Source organism: Coenobita brevimanus, chromosome 59 (genome assembly GCF_032717465.1).
Source record: "Coenobita brevimanus isolate Jiangsu-jjx chromosome 59, ASM3271746v2, whole genome shotgun sequence".
In the NCBI taxonomy this organism is placed as follows: Eukaryota; Metazoa; Arthropoda; class Malacostraca; order Decapoda; family Coenobitidae; genus Coenobita; species Coenobita brevimanus.
Genome location: NC_137012.1, coordinates 30,674,345 through 30,691,317, shown reverse-complemented (window position 1 = coordinate 30,691,317; position 16,973 = coordinate 30,674,345). Strand labels below are relative to the sequence as shown.

Here is a 16,973-nt window from a genome sequence, read left to right as displayed (position 1 = left end):
AAGAAGTTGTATGCGGCCTTCATGGATTTGGAGAAAGCATATGACAGGGTGGATAGACAAGGATTGTGGAAAGTATTAAGAATATATGGAGTAGATGGGAAGATGTTGAAGGCCACAAAGAGTATGTATGAGGGTGCTAAGGCTACAGTGTGTGTGGATAGTGAACTGAGTGAATTTTTCTGTTTGGAGGTTGGATTGAAACAAGGATGTGTCATGTCTCCATGGTTATTCAGTCTGTATATGGATGGGGCTGTAAAGGAGATACAAGGTAGGGCAGTGGATGTTGGAGTGGCCCTAGTGAGAGAGGGCAATATTGTTTGCAGATGACACTGTGTTGTTAAATGAAGACGAAGAGGAGCTACAAGGCTTGGTGGATGAGCTTAGGAGTGTGTGCAAGATTCAGAATCTAAAGGTGAATGTAGGGGAGCGTAAAGTTATGGTCTTTGAGAGAAGTGAAGTCAGTGAATGTACAGTGAGGCTGGATGAGGAGGAAATGGAAAATGTGAGTGCGTTTAAGTACTTGGGTAGTGTGATGAGTAAGGAAGGAAGTTTAGAGGGTGAAGTGCTTGGAAGGGTGCAACTGGGAAGAATGGTTGCTGGTTCCTTGAAAGCAGTGATAAGGAACAGTGAAGTGAGCGTGGAAGTGAAAAAGCTGCTACGTGACAGTATTGTGATACCAACTCTAATGTATGGAAGTGAAACATGGACCTTGTTGGAGGGACAGAAGTCAAGAGTGAGAGCAGTGGAAATGAGTTATTTGAGAGGAGCATGTGGAGTCATATGGAGAGACTGACAAATGAAAGGAGCATTGTGGTGTGGATGTGATAGGAAGCATTAGGAGAAATGCGCTGAGGTGGTTTGGTCATGTGGAGAGGATAGAGAGCAAGGGACTGATGAGGAGAGTGTACAGTATGTGAGTGAGGTGGAAGAGGGGAGAGGGAGGGGGATGCCAAAGATGAGATGGAGGGATGGAGTGGAGAGGTATATGAGGAAGGGGGGTGTAAGTTGGGAACAGGGCAATGAAATGGCGGGGGACAGGGCGACATGGAGGCGATTTGTTTGTTGCTACCCCTTATGGGATTAAGGTGTCTAGCAATAGATAGATAGCTAGTGTGTCTGTCTATATATATCCATCGATCTATCTCGCTTCCTCTCTGTCTCTCTGTCTATAGCCTTGTTCCAAGGGGATTTTAAGATTTTTGCAACACCTTGTCCATAACAGTTTCCTCTTCACTTTACACTTCAGTATGTTTGTGTGTATGGCCAGTATAAAACACTGCTGATTTTAAGATATTATATGTACTGTACTGTAATGTGAAAGAGAATGTTGAGATGATAATGATCATGGTAATGATTTTTCTGCTTAATGTGATTTTTTTTTTTCCAGGACACAATAAAGAAGATGGAGGAGATGGAGGAAGCCAGCAGTCAGTTGGAGAACACAAAGGATGAACAAGGCCGTGCCAGATTAAAAGAAGCTGAGGACAGAATACAGGAACAACTCAGGAAGCTGCAGGCTGCCAGTGCTGCTATGGTAGGTACTTGTTGTTGTTGTAACCCCAGGCTCATGCAGATGAGAACCCAGTGGTTTGCAGGCTAGAGTTGCCCTTATTTAGCAGTCTGCCATTTTTGAGGGACAGGAAAGGAGTTCAGGGATAGCCTATTTGCTTAGGCTAAGTGTTCAGTGGAGCTGCTAAAGAATATTAGCCAACTAAGGAAAACAGTTAGGAGAAATGAAATATTCGGCAAAATTTCGTCCATGAGACCTGTATGGCAGTCAGGAGTTCAGGGGTTTGAATGGTATTGAATTAATGTATGCCCCATTTCACTGGGTATGCCTTTGATTAGTTCTCCGTGTATCATGTTTTTCCATCCTTGTTCTCTGGATCCTATGTCATTCCATCTGTAGATAGAGGAAAGAGGGCAAATGATGATGATGATGATGAGAAACAGTGCTTGATATGGGAGGGGAAAGGAAGAAAGGGAAAGGGAAGGGAAGGTGAGGGAAAGGAAGGGAAGGGAAAGGAAGGGAAGGAAAGGAAAGGAAAGGGAAGGGAAGAGAAGGAAAGGAAAGGAACTGAAGAGGAGTGAAGAAAAGGAAAGAGAAGGGTCAGAGAGGGAGTTTCAGAATGCTTATGTTTTATCATACTAACATTGTTTTTTTTTTTTCTCTCTCCAGGAAGAGCGTCAAAAGAAACTACAAGCGGAGAATGAGGAGATGTGGAGAATGGTGAACTTTGCCTTGAGTAATCAGATGCGATCCATGTCCATAACACCTGGGGACTCACAGCAGCTGGACGAACAGCGGAGAGAAGCAGAGGTAGGAAGTGGAGGAGAAATGAAGGAGGGATGGAGAGAAAGAGAGGAAGAGAAAGGGAAACAAAAAGAGAGGGAATAAATGGTAGGGATGGATAGAAAGAGAATGTTCAGGAGAAAGTGGAGCAGAAGGCAGGGAGAGAAAATGTAGAAGAGGAGGAAAGGGTCCTGAAGAGGTGAGATGGAGATGCCATGAGAGAAAATAAAGTGGAGGAAGAAGAGAAACCAGGGAGAGAGACAATAGAGGAGGAGGAGGAGAGGAAACAAGTAGGAAAAAGATGGGAGACATTGTCATCACACCTGAAGACTCAGTGGCAGAAGTGGGAAGGAGAAGATAGATAGAGAATGGAGAGAAGGAGGGGGGAGTGAGGAAGAGGGAGAGGGAAGGAGAAACAGATTAGTGAAAGACAAATAAGGAAGAAGTGAAGAGAGGAGAAGGTAGAATGGAGTTTGTTCATGTTGTTGGTGTTATTGATCAGCCCAAATCTGGCTGAGTAAACCCATCAACTACAGGCAAGCAACTGCCCCTGCAAGGTTATCCTGTGCAGTGAACTGATGTTCGTTTGTGAGTGACAGTGCTTTGCCACAGCAAGGTGCGGGGAATAGTGTGGAGATCTGTTTCGTGGTTGGATGTTGCATTTGTATCTCCACCCAGTTAACAGTGGAACCAAAGCAGGCTCCACTTCACCCTGTAATACATGGTTACCATCCAGCATTATAAATGGTTTCCTGGGTTACAGGAAACCATTAGGCTTGTCACTCAGTGTAAAGCCACCTGAAGTGGAAAGAAGTGTACTAAAAAATGACAAGAAGGAAAGGGAGTAGTAAGAAGAGAGGAGGATACACACACAGATTGAATGAGAAAGGGAAAGAAAGAAGTAGACAACATTACATCAAGTGAGTGGATGATGGCAGGCACCACCTACCACTAAGTTTGTAAATGTAATGCCACCAAGGGAAGTAGGCTGGTAATCTACTCTTAAATGTACTTGATTATGGTTGCCTAGCCACAGGCCCCAACACCTCGAAGAGGGTATGATGGGATTGACTCATAAAGTAATTAGCTGTCTTTGCCACTTGGTTTATCTCCCACCCCATAGAAAACTTCAGCTGTACCTTAGCACGGTGTCACATGACTTATTTTACTTGATTTGTTTCCATTTTTAGCCTTGAGATGGAGTCAGGGTTACAGGGGCCAGAATAGTGAGTGTGTCCTGTTGATATAGGAATGCCACTGGTACTTTTCCCTCTGCCAGGCATTTTCTTGCTGTCTGAACCCTACCTCACCCCATTCATGGGTGGGGAAAAGAGGTCAGGATGATGACGATGATACTAGTATTTTCACTTCTGGTTTCAGGAACATGACCGGCTCAGGAAGCAAAATGAACAGATGAAAATGCTGCATGAACAGGTTGAACAAATGCGTCGAGAGAGGAAGGAGAAGGAGAGGAGAATGAAGGAACAGGTGGAGAGAGAGAGGAAAGTGTTGGAGCAGAAGCGTTTGGAAGCTGATGAGGAGAGGTGACCACAGTATTTGAATTTTAGTTTATTTTGTCTATCTCAGTGTGTCTGTCTTTCTTGATGTACATCTGTCTATCTGTCTGTCTTTGTCTGTCTGTTTTTCAGATATAATTATCAGTTTCTGACTGTCTACAGTGAAACTATGATGTGGCCATCACTTTCCCTGCCTCATTGCCAACTCAAAATATAACTCACAAACAGTCCACTGTGTTCTCACTGTCATGAGGCCCCCAACACCACAGTACACTTACCCACTTCATGCATCACTCTTATCACAACACCCTCACTTCACACTCACAACACAGACAGTTCTTCATTATAGCCTCAGTGAAAGGTATGTGGGAACACCAGGCTAAAGTGGACAGTTTTGTATAGTCCACCTGATTCACAATCATATTGCACCTTGGGCAATGACAACAGCTACAGCATGTCTCTTTATCTGTGCCTGTCTGTCTGTGTGTATTTTCATATCTACAGTCGTTTCTTGACATTTGCACAAGTATGATTCTTGACCCTGCTCAAGAAAATAATAGGATATTGGGAAAAGATTATTAACAATTTATTTACAATGACTAGTATTTGATTGTTGTAAAGTGGAACTGATCTCTGATATTTACCGTACTCACTTTGTTACAGACAGCAGCAGGAGGAACGAAAGTCAAGAAAAAACGGTGATGCTCTTTCCAGCAAGTCCAGAGGTTAGTATGGTAATTGTACATTTGTGTGAAGGTACAGCTTGCCCTCATTTTAGAATGAGGATGGGTATGAAAAAACTTCATTGCATAACAGATTAATATATTTTGAGTCAGATATAAAATGGATTTATTGGGTGTACGGTTTTGCCAAGGGTCACTCACCACACAGAGTCTAAAAACAAAATTCCAGCTCACTGAAGCTGGTAGTTATTTCTTTTCACTGCACTTCATTTGCTTCTTACCACCAAAAAAAGCCTAACAGCAAATTTCTTACATAAGCTGATGGTTATTTCATTTCATTGCACTTGCTGCTTGAACTCCAACACCAACCAACTGTTCCACCACTAGGCTAAAGAGCAAAATATTATGCCAAAATTCTCATCAAACTTTTTTACTGTGTTAATTTCAACCAAATAGCTGCATCTCAATTAGTGTCTGATATATTTCAATTTCAAATATACAATTTTTGCACCAAAAATGAGTATATAACCTTCAAATATAGGTAAAGGTGATTTATATTTGGCACAAATACACGGGTTACCCTAGGGGACCTTCCTGTATAATATCAGAGAAGAAAAGTGCAAAGAAAAATACCCAGTAATAATAATACTCACCAAAACAATAAGCTTTGCAATATATAAGGTGATGCTTACTAATCTCTCTATCTACCTATTGCCAGAAGCCTCAATCCTGTAGGTGCTGTGCATGTCCAGTAGGGAGTTATTTAGGTGGTTTTCAAAGTTAGGTTGGGTTAGGGTCGTTAAGTACCTGTCCAGGAAGCATTTTCCCAAGTCCCGGACAAATCCAAGTCCCGGACATGTCTTTGGCTCTATTATGTTGGCTCTTGAAGGGATTACTGTAATTTATTGATTCCTCTCATGGTGATTAAATTGTTGCAGGCATTGGTAGTGGTAGCGGAAGTGGAGAAACATACACGACTAGGCTCAAAGGGTCCCCTAGATCATCTCCCATCCGGGGTGGATCTAACTTGAGGAGATCACACTCAGCCTTCAACTTGTCCCAGGTGAGAGAGTGATGAATTTAAAAACTTTCAGCATTGCAAGGGAAAATTTAATATCAGTTTCACCACTTTTCTGTCTAACTCACTGTTGCAGCAGTTAACTGGTACTCTCAGCCCTTCATGTGTGCAACTGGTCAACTGTGGATTGTCTTCATCAGTTGGCATTTCCTTTAGCCAGTGGCCCCCAGTCTTTTAAGCACAGTGTGTCCAGGCATCTCAAAATGAACAAATCTTAATTTTCGCTCTGTCTTGTTAATTTTTTTTTCTGGGAACACCAGCTGTTCTACAGGTTTCCAACATTTGCATTTCATTTTTGCATTGAAAAAACTATTAATTGTCCTAAATTAGTAATATATATTCACTATTTTAACACGTATTGCTGATGCCTAACTATCCATTACCCATATCAGCAAGATGATGACGACGAAAGTGATGGGTCAAGCCAAACGCTGCCATCATTTGACCGCAACCTCAAGCCACTGGTGGCACCGCTTAAGTGGAATGTAAATGCCGCTAGGCAGCGCGACTTTGACCCAAAATATGGCAGTGTGGTGAGTTTACAATTTATTCTCTCTCTCTCTCTCTCTCCTCTCATGCACGCATACACACACTCATGCACACATGGTTACAAAAAGGTTTACTACACCATGCAGCACACTATAGTCGCGGCGCACGACTCTGAGGTTGGCATTATCGTACCCTGGCAATGTACCATTCAAAAGTGCATCCTATTTCGTATCATATGATACACGAATCATATTATTATGCACGAATATATTATACAAGAATATTATTATACACGAACATATTATACACGAATCACTTGCGTCTTATATTATACACAAAATCAGACGCACTTTTGAATGATTGGTTGCCAGGGCACAATAATAACAACCTCAGAGTCAAGCGCCGCAAATATAGTACCGAAACACTACAATATACAAGTACATGACTCACTATTTGGGCTTCTTAGTATACAGACATTCCATTACATCCCTCATTATTATTTTCCTTTTTATTATTATTATTATTATTATTATTATTATTATTATTGTTATTATCATTATTATTATTATTGTTATTATTATTATTATTATTATTATTATTATTATAATGGTAGGTGGGGGCACTCACCATCCACTCACTCAATGTAGTGCTGCTCTCAGATGTCTGCCCTTTCCTCTCCTCCCTCCAGTCCTTCCTTCGTCTTCTGTCTTTCTGTACTTCATTCTTTTCCTCATCTTTCTGCCTTCGGGTGACTTTACACTCCTTCTTTTGTCTTTCTTTCCTTCATTCTTTCCTCCTCCTCCTGCCTGTGGGTGACTCTAAACTGAGTGACAAGCCTAATGGTTTCCTGTACACCATGAAACCATTTAGTATGCTGGGTGGTAACCACATAACCAAATTATGGTGCCTGGTGGTTTAGTGGGTAATTACAACGCTTCAATTAGATTGAACTTGTGAAGGTTTATATCCAAGGGATGGTTGGTGTTTACTGCTCATGTAATGCCACTCAGGGATGAGTGAGGCTGGTCACTCTCGTCTGAAATGTGAGGACCAAATTGCCTAGCCCTGGGCTCCTATGCTCCTCATGGGGCAACGTGGGATTGGATGATGGATGGATGGATGGATTATTATCATTATTATTATTATTATTATTATTATTATTATTATTATTATCATGCTACGTTCCTCATGGGGCAGTGTAGGATTGGATGATGGATGGATGGATGGATCATTATTATTATTATTTTGTCCTTCAGCCCACGTGGTGACTTTACACTCCCTGTTTTGACTTTCTTTCCTTCATTCTTTCCCATTCCTTTTGCCTGTGATGACTGTACACTGAGGGTCAAGCCAAATGGTTTCCTGTACACCAGGATACCATTTACTTCGCTGGGTGGTAGCCATATAACCAAATTATGGTGCCTGGTGATTTAGTGGGTAGTTGTGATGCTCCAATCGGATTGAGCCAGTGAAGGTTTATATCCAAGGGATGGTTGGGGTTATTGCTCAAGTAATGCGACTCAGGGATGAGTGAGGCTGGTCACTCTCATCTTAAATGTCAGCCCAGGGCTTCTGCGCCCCTCGTGGGGCAATGTAGGATTGGATGATGAATGGATGGATGGATTATTATTAAGAGCAGTTGGGGGACGTGGATGTTGTGTGCAAGATATTCACAGAAGAAATCTGTGAAGCATGTGAGGTGGTGTGTGGGGTGAAGAGAAGACAAAAGGGGGTACAAGGAACAGCATGGTGGAATGAAGAGATGAGACAGGCTGTGGCATAGAAGAAGAAAGCATAAAGTGAGTGGATGAGCAACAGGGGTGTGGAAGAAGTTGAGAGACAGAAGAGAGTTATATGTAAAGAGGAAGAGAGAGGTGAAAAGATTAGTAAGAGAGAGTAAGAAGAGATTAGATGAGGAATTTGGAAGGAATCTGAGTGTAAAGTGGAGGGAATGTAAGAAAATGTTCTGGGAAGAGGTAAAGAGAGTTAGACAGAGTGTCAGAAAAGTTAGTTGAGGAGTGAAAGGTAAAAATGGTAAATTACTAGTGGAGAAGGGAGAAAAAGTGAGCAGATGGAGAGAGCACTTTAAGGAACTGTTGAACATAGAAAATGAATGTAATGTGAGTATAAGTGCCTGGGAAATGGCTGGGAGACAGAGGGATGTGAGAAGAGAGGAAGAAATCAGTAGGATGGAAGTTGTGGAAGCAGTGAAGAATGTCAAAATGGGAAAAGCCCCAGGAATTGATGGACTGTGTGGTGAAATGCTGAGGCATGGGGGAGAGATAGTAGTAGAATGGATGTGGAAGTTGTGCAGATTGGCCTTGGAGGAAGGTAGAGTCCCGGAGGATTGGAAGTCAGGTACAATTATTCCCCTGTACAGAGGAAAAGGGGAAAAAGAAGTGTGTGGTAATCATAGGGGCATTTGTCTTAGTGTAATAGGAAAAGTATATGGTAAGATACTTATTGACAGAGTTAGGGAAATAACAGAGGAATTAGTTGGAGAAAACAGGGAGGTTTTAGGAAGGGAAGAGGTTGTGTAGATCAGATATTCATTCTTAGGTCTTTAGTGGAAAAGTTTCTAGAGAAGGGAAAGAAGTTATATGCGGCCTTCATGGATTTGGAGAAAGTGTGTGACAGGGTGGATAAACAAGCATTGTGGAAGGTATTAAGAATATATGGAATAAATGAGAAGTTACTGAATGCAGTGAAGAGTATGTATGAAGGTGCTAAGGCTGCAGTGCATGTGGATACGCTACAATCATCGCCACTTTCACCTTCTCAAACTTGAACTTGACATACATACACCACGAGCTGACACATTTTTAATCTCTCATTCCACTCTGCCATACCTCATTCAACAACAAAGCAACTCCTTCCTTGCATCTTCCTCGTCCATTCATGCCCGGTCTTACACATTTCAGACCCTCCCATTCCTCCTCTTCCCACCCTTTTATCTTTGTTTCACACATTGCTATCACGACACAGTGCCATCACAATGTATGTGGCACTCTTAAACACATTCACTACTTCCACCCTCATGCTTTCTTCATTCACACCTCTCGCATTCCACACGGCCATTCGAATTTGCCCATTTGGTTGGGGCCCTGGGCAGGTATTGGGCCCTCCAAGGCTCTCTGAAACATTTGCCGTGATTAAGTGATTTTAGATAGGGGAATCTGGGGGACACGTAACCTGGCCAAAAACCCCGGTTATATGGTTACCACCCAGCGTAGTAAATGGTTTCTTGGGTACAGGAAACCATTTGGCTTTTCACTCATTGTAGAGACCATAAGGTATCCCTACATTGAGTGAATGGATGATAGGCACCCCCTTCTTTTAAGATGCCCCTTTTAAGATGCATATACCATTTCAAAATGTTTACCATTACTGAGTAATGCCACACCTCATTCTTACAGCCCCTCTTTAGTAGATATGTAGGTAGATAGATAGTGGTAGTTGCAACCCCAGGCTTATCCTTGGTTGTCCCTCTCCCCTTCCTTCCTCTTCCCCTCCACCTCACTCACATACAGTGATGTAGTCTCTCATTCTCCATTCTCTCTACATGATTAAAGCATCTCAAAGTATTTCTCATAACACTTCAGTCACATCCAGATTAGTATCACTGTGCTCTCACATACACTTATCTAGTCAGTCTCTCATTCTCAGAGTATATCTCCTAACACTTTCAAACACATCACATCAACACCACAGTGCACTCAAATACACCCATCAAGCCAGTCTCTCATTCCCCATGTATTTCGCTTAATACTTTCAGTCACTTCCACACCAACACCACAGCATGCTCACATATACCTACCTAGTCAGTCTCTCATTCTCAGTCACATGCACATCAACACCACAATGCTTCAGCATCCACTACTATCTCCATCCATCCATCATCTAATCCTACGTTGCCCCATGAGGAGCGTAGGAGCCCGGGGCTAGGAAAGTTGGTCCTGGCATTTAAGATGAGAGTGAACTAATATCTTACATTAATAATTTGTATAGTAGTATGTGTATGGTGGAAGCATTCGTCTAGGTCATAAATACTGGAAGCCATAGAGGGGTGACCTTGGAATGGCTTCGGGCTACCTACCTCCCTACTACCTCCTTCTCTCTACTCATGTGTCTTTTGGATTATCTTTGTCTACCTGTCTATCTGTCTATATCTGTATGCTGTCTAGCTGGCTGTTTAATTCATCAGTATCAATTTGTAAGTACTGTATGTCTAATCTCTATCTCTCTGTCCCCAATATTTATCATTGTCAGTTTCATCTGTCTGTCTGTCTGTATGTGTTTATTTGTTTGTCTTTCTATCCATCTTTTTTTCTATACATCACAGGAAATGTAAAAAAAAAAAAAAAAAAATGCATATTTTAATATTCTGAGCAATGGAATTAAAATCTACATATAAAAACATTAGGGGAGCACTGTTCCTCCTATAAAAAAGAAAAAGAAAAAAAAGAGAGACTTTTCACAGTACTGTATATAGTTCCGATAGCCTTTATTAACACCTTCATTGCTAGAGGTCCTTAGGATGGTCCAAATATAGCATTGCTTTTCCACTGTTGGACAGTTTCTTGTGTGCTGTGGGGGTGGCATAGGTAGTGTTATCAGTGTCTGTCCTGCACCATGTACAGTATTTATTTCCTGTTGCCATTGCCACGCCCACGCCCAGACCGCCACAATGAGCTGTCCATACGACACCCACAGCGCATGAGGTACCACTACAGTAGTGAGTTTCAAGTGGTGTGCTCTTTATGGGCCACCCCATATTGGATAAAATACCATAATCTGGGAGTGACCTGATGAAAGGAGAGATTCTGTCAGTTGATTGAAGATTTTCACCTGCCACGTCCTGGCAGATTTTTCACCAGTGACCCCTCCCCCCAACCCCAATCCCAGCAAATTTTTGAAAAGTAATTTTTGGCCAAAACCTCTGCTTTTTATGAGAAACATCGGAAATTCAGAAAGTGCTCACCTGAGCTTAGAAATGCCTGATACAGGTGACCTTCCCGTCACTGGTACCGTCTTCTATCGAACCCAGTATTTCCTGTGAAATTTCCATGTCAGTTTTTCCATGCTGCATGGTGGTTTTTCTCACATTTTCCTGGAGGGTTTTGGGGTGGAGGGAGGCTTTTTGCTCTACTATCCTTATCCTTCAGCATGTAGAGTTAGATCTTGTAGTCATAGTTTTCTCTCTAACAAGCAGCCTCGAAAAGACCATAAGATCTGTTGCAGTTTGGTTTCCTATGTAATCCCCTTCCTCCTCCTCCTCCTCCACCTCCTCCTCCACCTCCTCCTCCTCCTCCTCCTCCTCCTCCTCCTCCTCCTCCTCCTCCTCCTCCTCCTCCTCTCTCTCTCTCTCTCTCTCTCTCTCTCTCTCTCTCTCTCTCTCTCTCTCTCTCTCTCTCTCTCTCTCTCCATTTTCTCATTCCTTTCTCTCCATCTCCTTCTCCACTTGACTTATCATCATCATCATTATTATTATCATGTTCTCCCTGCCTTTTCTTTACTTTTCTTCCTCCTCTCCCCTACTCTCCCCTCCCCTTTCCTCCCCTCCTCTCCCCCACAGTAGCAAGAGAGAGTTAGTGTGCTGTGAGAGCCTAGCTAGTCCACCCCTCTCTTCCTTGCTCTCTCTCTCACTTTCTTTCTTACATCTCATAAATATATGTATAGTGTATTGTCCTTCATCAAACTCATTCACACTCATTCCGTTATATGTTTGTAGTCTGATTATTTTAGTGCATCAACATTTTCTTTTACTGTGCCTTTGTGTCTGTTTTTAAGTGTCATAATTATATTTAGTGTCCTTTTTCCAAGTGTTCTTTCTCTCCATATACAGGCTACTATTTATGTACTTGTCACTAGTGCACTTTGATTGTATATATACCAGAAAAAAAAAATCATAAAGTGTACATAAGAAAAATGATTTTTAAAAAATCGAACATGTGTTAAGTGAAAGCGAAAATGAGCGAAACAAACAAACAAACAAAAAAGTAGAATACAGGAAAACCACAGAGAATTAAAGCCAAACTCTGAACTTTGAATTTGAACTAGATTTTCAGTTTGATCCAACAAAACAAGTTGAAGTGATTGACTGTGATTGAAAACTTTGATGGTGAATTTATAGTACCAACTAACTGGATGTTTGACTAAATGCTGACTGTTTAGCCAAAATTTTCTAGGTCATAACTTATGCATCATTATCTCTTAACACAAGGAGTGCAGTCAAGTTCGGTCAAGGTTCAGTACAGTTCTGTAAAGTAGTCAAGTTCTTTGTGATATTTCTGAGAAAAATTCAGCTAAGTGACAGGCAAGAAGTTTCAGTATTGGAGTTCAGTCAGATAAAGTCAAGTTCATTGTGATATTACTGACAAAAATCTGACTTAGGGACAAGCAAGGGAAGGAAGTTTAGTCTGATAGTGCTGAGAAAGGTCTAACTTAATTAACAACCAGAGGAAGGAAAAACAGAAGTCTGACTGCTTGCAGTTCCTTCATTTGAACCATAAAGAAGGGATAGAGAAAGTATTACGTGGGATTAACAATGACATGGGGACAGTCGTGCACTGGATTGTATTGCACCCATCCTCAGCAGCAGCAGACTAACACAACTGATGTAAGACAGTCATCATTATACTCTGTTCATTAATATTTAGCTAGGCAGAAATTTTTGTCCTTTTGCAGCAGCTTTCTCATAGTTCAGTGGTATAATAAAACAGTACTATGGCTCTACATCCCTTCCATAGCACTTCTTCATACACAGCATCTATTCTATTGTTAATCTTGTGTTATGGCTCCACAGTGAGGATGGAGAGCTGCAAATGTTATGCCTAGTTAAACATAGTATAGGCATAAATTGCCATCTCCCCATCCTGAATGCTGAGCTATAAGAAGAAATTTTTTCTAGAATATGATGCTTGTCACAAAAAAGTGGTATGGAAAGGTACAATTTACACCAGTTAAAGGCAGTGACTCTGAAGAGGTAACCTACCATATTAAGAATCAACCTGGCAGGTTTTAATTTTTTTTTTTTTTTTTTTTACACCTAAATTTGCTCTTGCATATATTAGTGTTGTGATGAGAAGGGATAGATTAAGACAGTTTGGACATGTGGAGAGGATGGAGGATGACAGCTGGGTTCAAAGTTTGAGAGTGTGAATGTTGAAGGTTGAACTGTTGCTAGAGAGGTTGCTAGAGATCAAGCAGCATGGAAAGCTGCCATTAGACAACCAAGGCTGACTCATGCAAGCATGTTGTAGCCTTGATAACTGAATGAATGAATTATTTTAGAGAGGTTGCTAGAGATCAAGCAGCATGGAAAGCTGCCATTAGACAACCAAGGCTGACTCATGCAAGCATGTTGTAGCCTTGATAACTGAATGAATGAATTATTTTACTCTAATATCAGTAAATAACACAAGGAAATGCATTATTAATGTCTGTCTATCTGTCTACTGTCAGATGCCTTAATCCCTTAAGGGGTGGCCACAACAAATCGCATCCATATTACCCTGTCCCATGCCATTTCGCTGCCCTGTTCCCAGCTCACAACGTTTTCTCTTATATACCTCTCCACTCCATCCCTCCATCTCATCCTTGGCCTCCCCCCTCCCTCTCCGCCCCTCCACCTCACTGACGTACACTCTCATCGTCAGTCTCTCGCTGTCTGTCCTCTCCACATGGCCAAACCACCTCAGTGTGTTTCTCCTAATGCTTCCTATCACATCCATATCCACACCACACCTCTCCTTCACTTCCTCATTTGTCAGTCTGTCTCTCTATGTGACTTCACATGCTTCTCTCAAATAACTCACTTCCACTGCCCTCACTCTTGACTTGTGTTCCTCCTACAAGGTCCAAGCTTCACTTCCATACGTTAGAGTTGGTATGACAATACTGTCATGCAGCAACTTTTTCACTTCCATGCTCACTTCCCTGTATCTTATCACTGCTTTCAAAGAACCAGCAACCTTTCTTCCTTGTTGTACTCTTTCAAGCACATCACCTTATAAACCAGTAGTTCTCAAACTTTTTAATGTGTGACCCTATTTGGAATATTTCAAGACTTCGTAACCCACAGGGTAAAAAATCAAAGAGAGAGAGAGAGAGAGAGTAACCAGTATATAGGCTATTGTAGTTATTATAAATATGCTAATAGTGTAATAAGGATAATTACAATTTCCGTTAAGTAAATAAAATACATTGAAAGCATTAGGCCTATTCTATGTCCCTGCAACGCATCAAAATTCCTCTCGCGATCCACCCTTGAGTCGCAACCCATAGTTTGAGAATCACTGCTCTAAACTTCCGTCCTTACTCATCACACCATCCAAATACTTAAACGCACTCACATTTTCCATTTCCTCCTCATCCAATCTCACTGTACATTCAGTGACTTCATTTCTCTTCAAGACCATAACTTTACTCTTCCCTACATTCGTCTTTAGATTCTGTTTCTTACATTCTCCCAAATTCATTCACCAAGCCTTGCAACTCCCCTTCGTCTTCACTTAACAACACAGTATCATCCACAAACAACAGTACAAGGAGTTTCCACACATTGCCCTCCCTCATTAGGGCTGCTTCAACATCCACTGCCCTACCTTGTATCTCTTTTCTAACCCTATCCATATACAGACTGAACAACCATGGAAATATGACATATCCCTGTTTCAATCCAACCTTCAAATAGAAAAAAATCATTCAGCTCACTGTCCATATGCACCGCAACCTTAGCACCCTCGGACATATTCTTCACGGAATTCAACAACTTTCCATTTACTCCATATATTCTTAATACTTTCCATAGTCCTTGTCTATCCACCATGTCATATGCTTTCTCCAAATCCATGAATGCCGCATAGAACTTCTTTTCCTTCTCTAGAAACTTTTCCACTAAAAAAGACCTAAGGATGAATATCTGATCTACACAACCTCTTCCCTAAAACCTCCCTGTTCTTCTCCAACTAATTCCTCTGTTCTTTCCCTAACTCTGTCAGTAAGTATCCTACCATATACTTTTCCTGTTACACTAAGAAGACAAATGCCCCTATGATTACCACACACTTCTTTTTCCTCTTTTCCTTTTTACAGGGGAATAATTATATCTGACTTCGAATCCTCCAGGACCCTACTTCCCTCCCAGGCCAATCTGCACATCTTCCACATCCATTCTTCTACTATCTCTCCTCCATGCTTCAGCTTTTCACCACACACTCCATCAATTCCTGGGGCTTTCCCAATTTTGACATTCTTCATTGCTTCCACAACTTCCATTCTACTGATTTCTTCCTCTCTTCTCACATGCCTCTTTCTCCCAGCCATTCCCCAACCACTTTTACTTGCATTACTTTCATTCTCAATGTTCAACAATTCCTTAAAGTATTCTGTCCATCTGTTCACTTTTTCTCCCTTCCCCACAAGTAATCCATCATTTTTATGTCACTCCCCGACTAGCTTCTTTAACACCCTGTTTAACTCACTTTGACATTTTCCGGAACATTTTCTTACATTCCCTCCACTTAAACTCAGATTCCTTGCAAATTCCTCATCCACTCTCTTCTTACTCTCTCTTAATAATCTTTTCATCTCTTCTTTCTACATATAACTCTCTCTTTTGTCTCACAAATTCCTACACACCCATGTTTATCATCCATTCATTATATGTTTTCTTCTTTTTTGCCACTGCCTGTCTCACCTCTTCATTCCACCATGCTGTTCCTTGCAGTGTGCACAAATATGCCATACTTTCAAAAAGAAAAGCTGGGGAGCATTCATAGTTGACAAGAGCACAGTTTTATTATGGTGATATATAGAATAGTATAGAAGTGTAATTGAATAAGGTATCTTGTTTGAAATGTTTCATTACTTGATATGTATCATTAGAATTTATAAGAACATTGCATGTAGTTGCTAGGCCCAGAGATTATGGAGTTAAGGTACTTCACCCTGATGTGGTCCATAAGTTTCCAGTCCTAAGAATGGTTAGGCATTAGACCTGGACTCCTGTGCTACTAAAGATGAAGGTAGGAGCAGATGCCATGAGGCTAAATATTTAGCTCTAGTGCTCATCTCCCTAATGTAGGTCTTTGAGCCTTGGGCCACTGCATCATCCAGTTTACCACTGTTACCTCCTTTAGGTGTTACAGTTGAGACTCATTTTACATGCCAACCAACAAAGAGTGGATGGACACTTGAGTTACAAGGTGTCAGCTGTCTGCACCTGGATTCAAGCCCTGACACTAATGGGCAAGCAGTTTTATTGCTGTCAGTGCTAACCACTTGGCCACCATGGTTGTGGCCAAGTGGTTAGCACTAAAGATTGGATGGATGGATATCAGACACAGGTATTAGGTCTGCTTGCACAGCGTTCCACATAATTATCTAATGATGTACTGTATTTGGTTTCAGCCGCTGGGCAAGACGGGACTGAAAAATCTAGGCAACACTTGCTACATGAACTCAGTGATCCAGTGTCTTAGCAACACCACACCATTTGCACACTACTTCATGACTGGCACTTACAGGTCAGTACATAGGCACTTATACTGTATTTATACATCATACATATAATTGGGTGTATCATCATCTTCAGTGTCCGGTATGGAGGTTTTTAAAAGAGTGCACATAGATAGGATGTCATGGAAGCTTTTGAGTTGAGATCATTGGTATTGCTGGTAGAGACAGACCTTATATAGTTCAGAAGAATTCTGGAGCAGTTTATTGGTGGGAGAAGGAAGAGATGTGGTCGAGAGAGTGAGAGAAGTATGTGAGGATAAAGTCACTTGGAGGCAGTGTTGCCTTGGCCATTCTCTGTCAGGGGGTTTCCAGGAGGGCACAGTGCATTGGAGATGATGATGATGATGATGATGATATCTCACTGTATCTGTATAGAACTGTGATGACCTTAA

At 41.5% G+C, this 16,973-nt stretch overlaps 1 protein-coding gene across 1 annotated transcript in view; it reads left to right on the top strand.

Annotated features, from left to right (window-relative positions):
* LOC145402895 (ubiquitin carboxyl-terminal hydrolase 8-like) overlaps positions 1–16,973 on the top strand; it is a 41,935-nt gene that overhangs the window by 16,535 nt on the left and 8,427 nt on the right. The window contains exons 11-17 of the mRNA XM_080274803.1: positions 1,388–1,534; positions 2,180–2,320; positions 3,674–3,837; positions 4,474–4,535; positions 5,432–5,556; positions 5,964–6,104; positions 16,474–16,589. Of these exons, the coding sequence (XP_080130929.1) occupies positions 1,388–1,534; positions 2,180–2,320; positions 3,674–3,837; positions 4,474–4,535; positions 5,432–5,556; positions 5,964–6,104; positions 16,474–16,589 (896 nt within the window). The remainder of the gene's footprint in view (positions 1–1,387; positions 1,535–2,179; positions 2,321–3,673; positions 3,838–4,473; positions 4,536–5,431; positions 5,557–5,963; positions 6,105–16,473; positions 16,590–16,973) is intronic.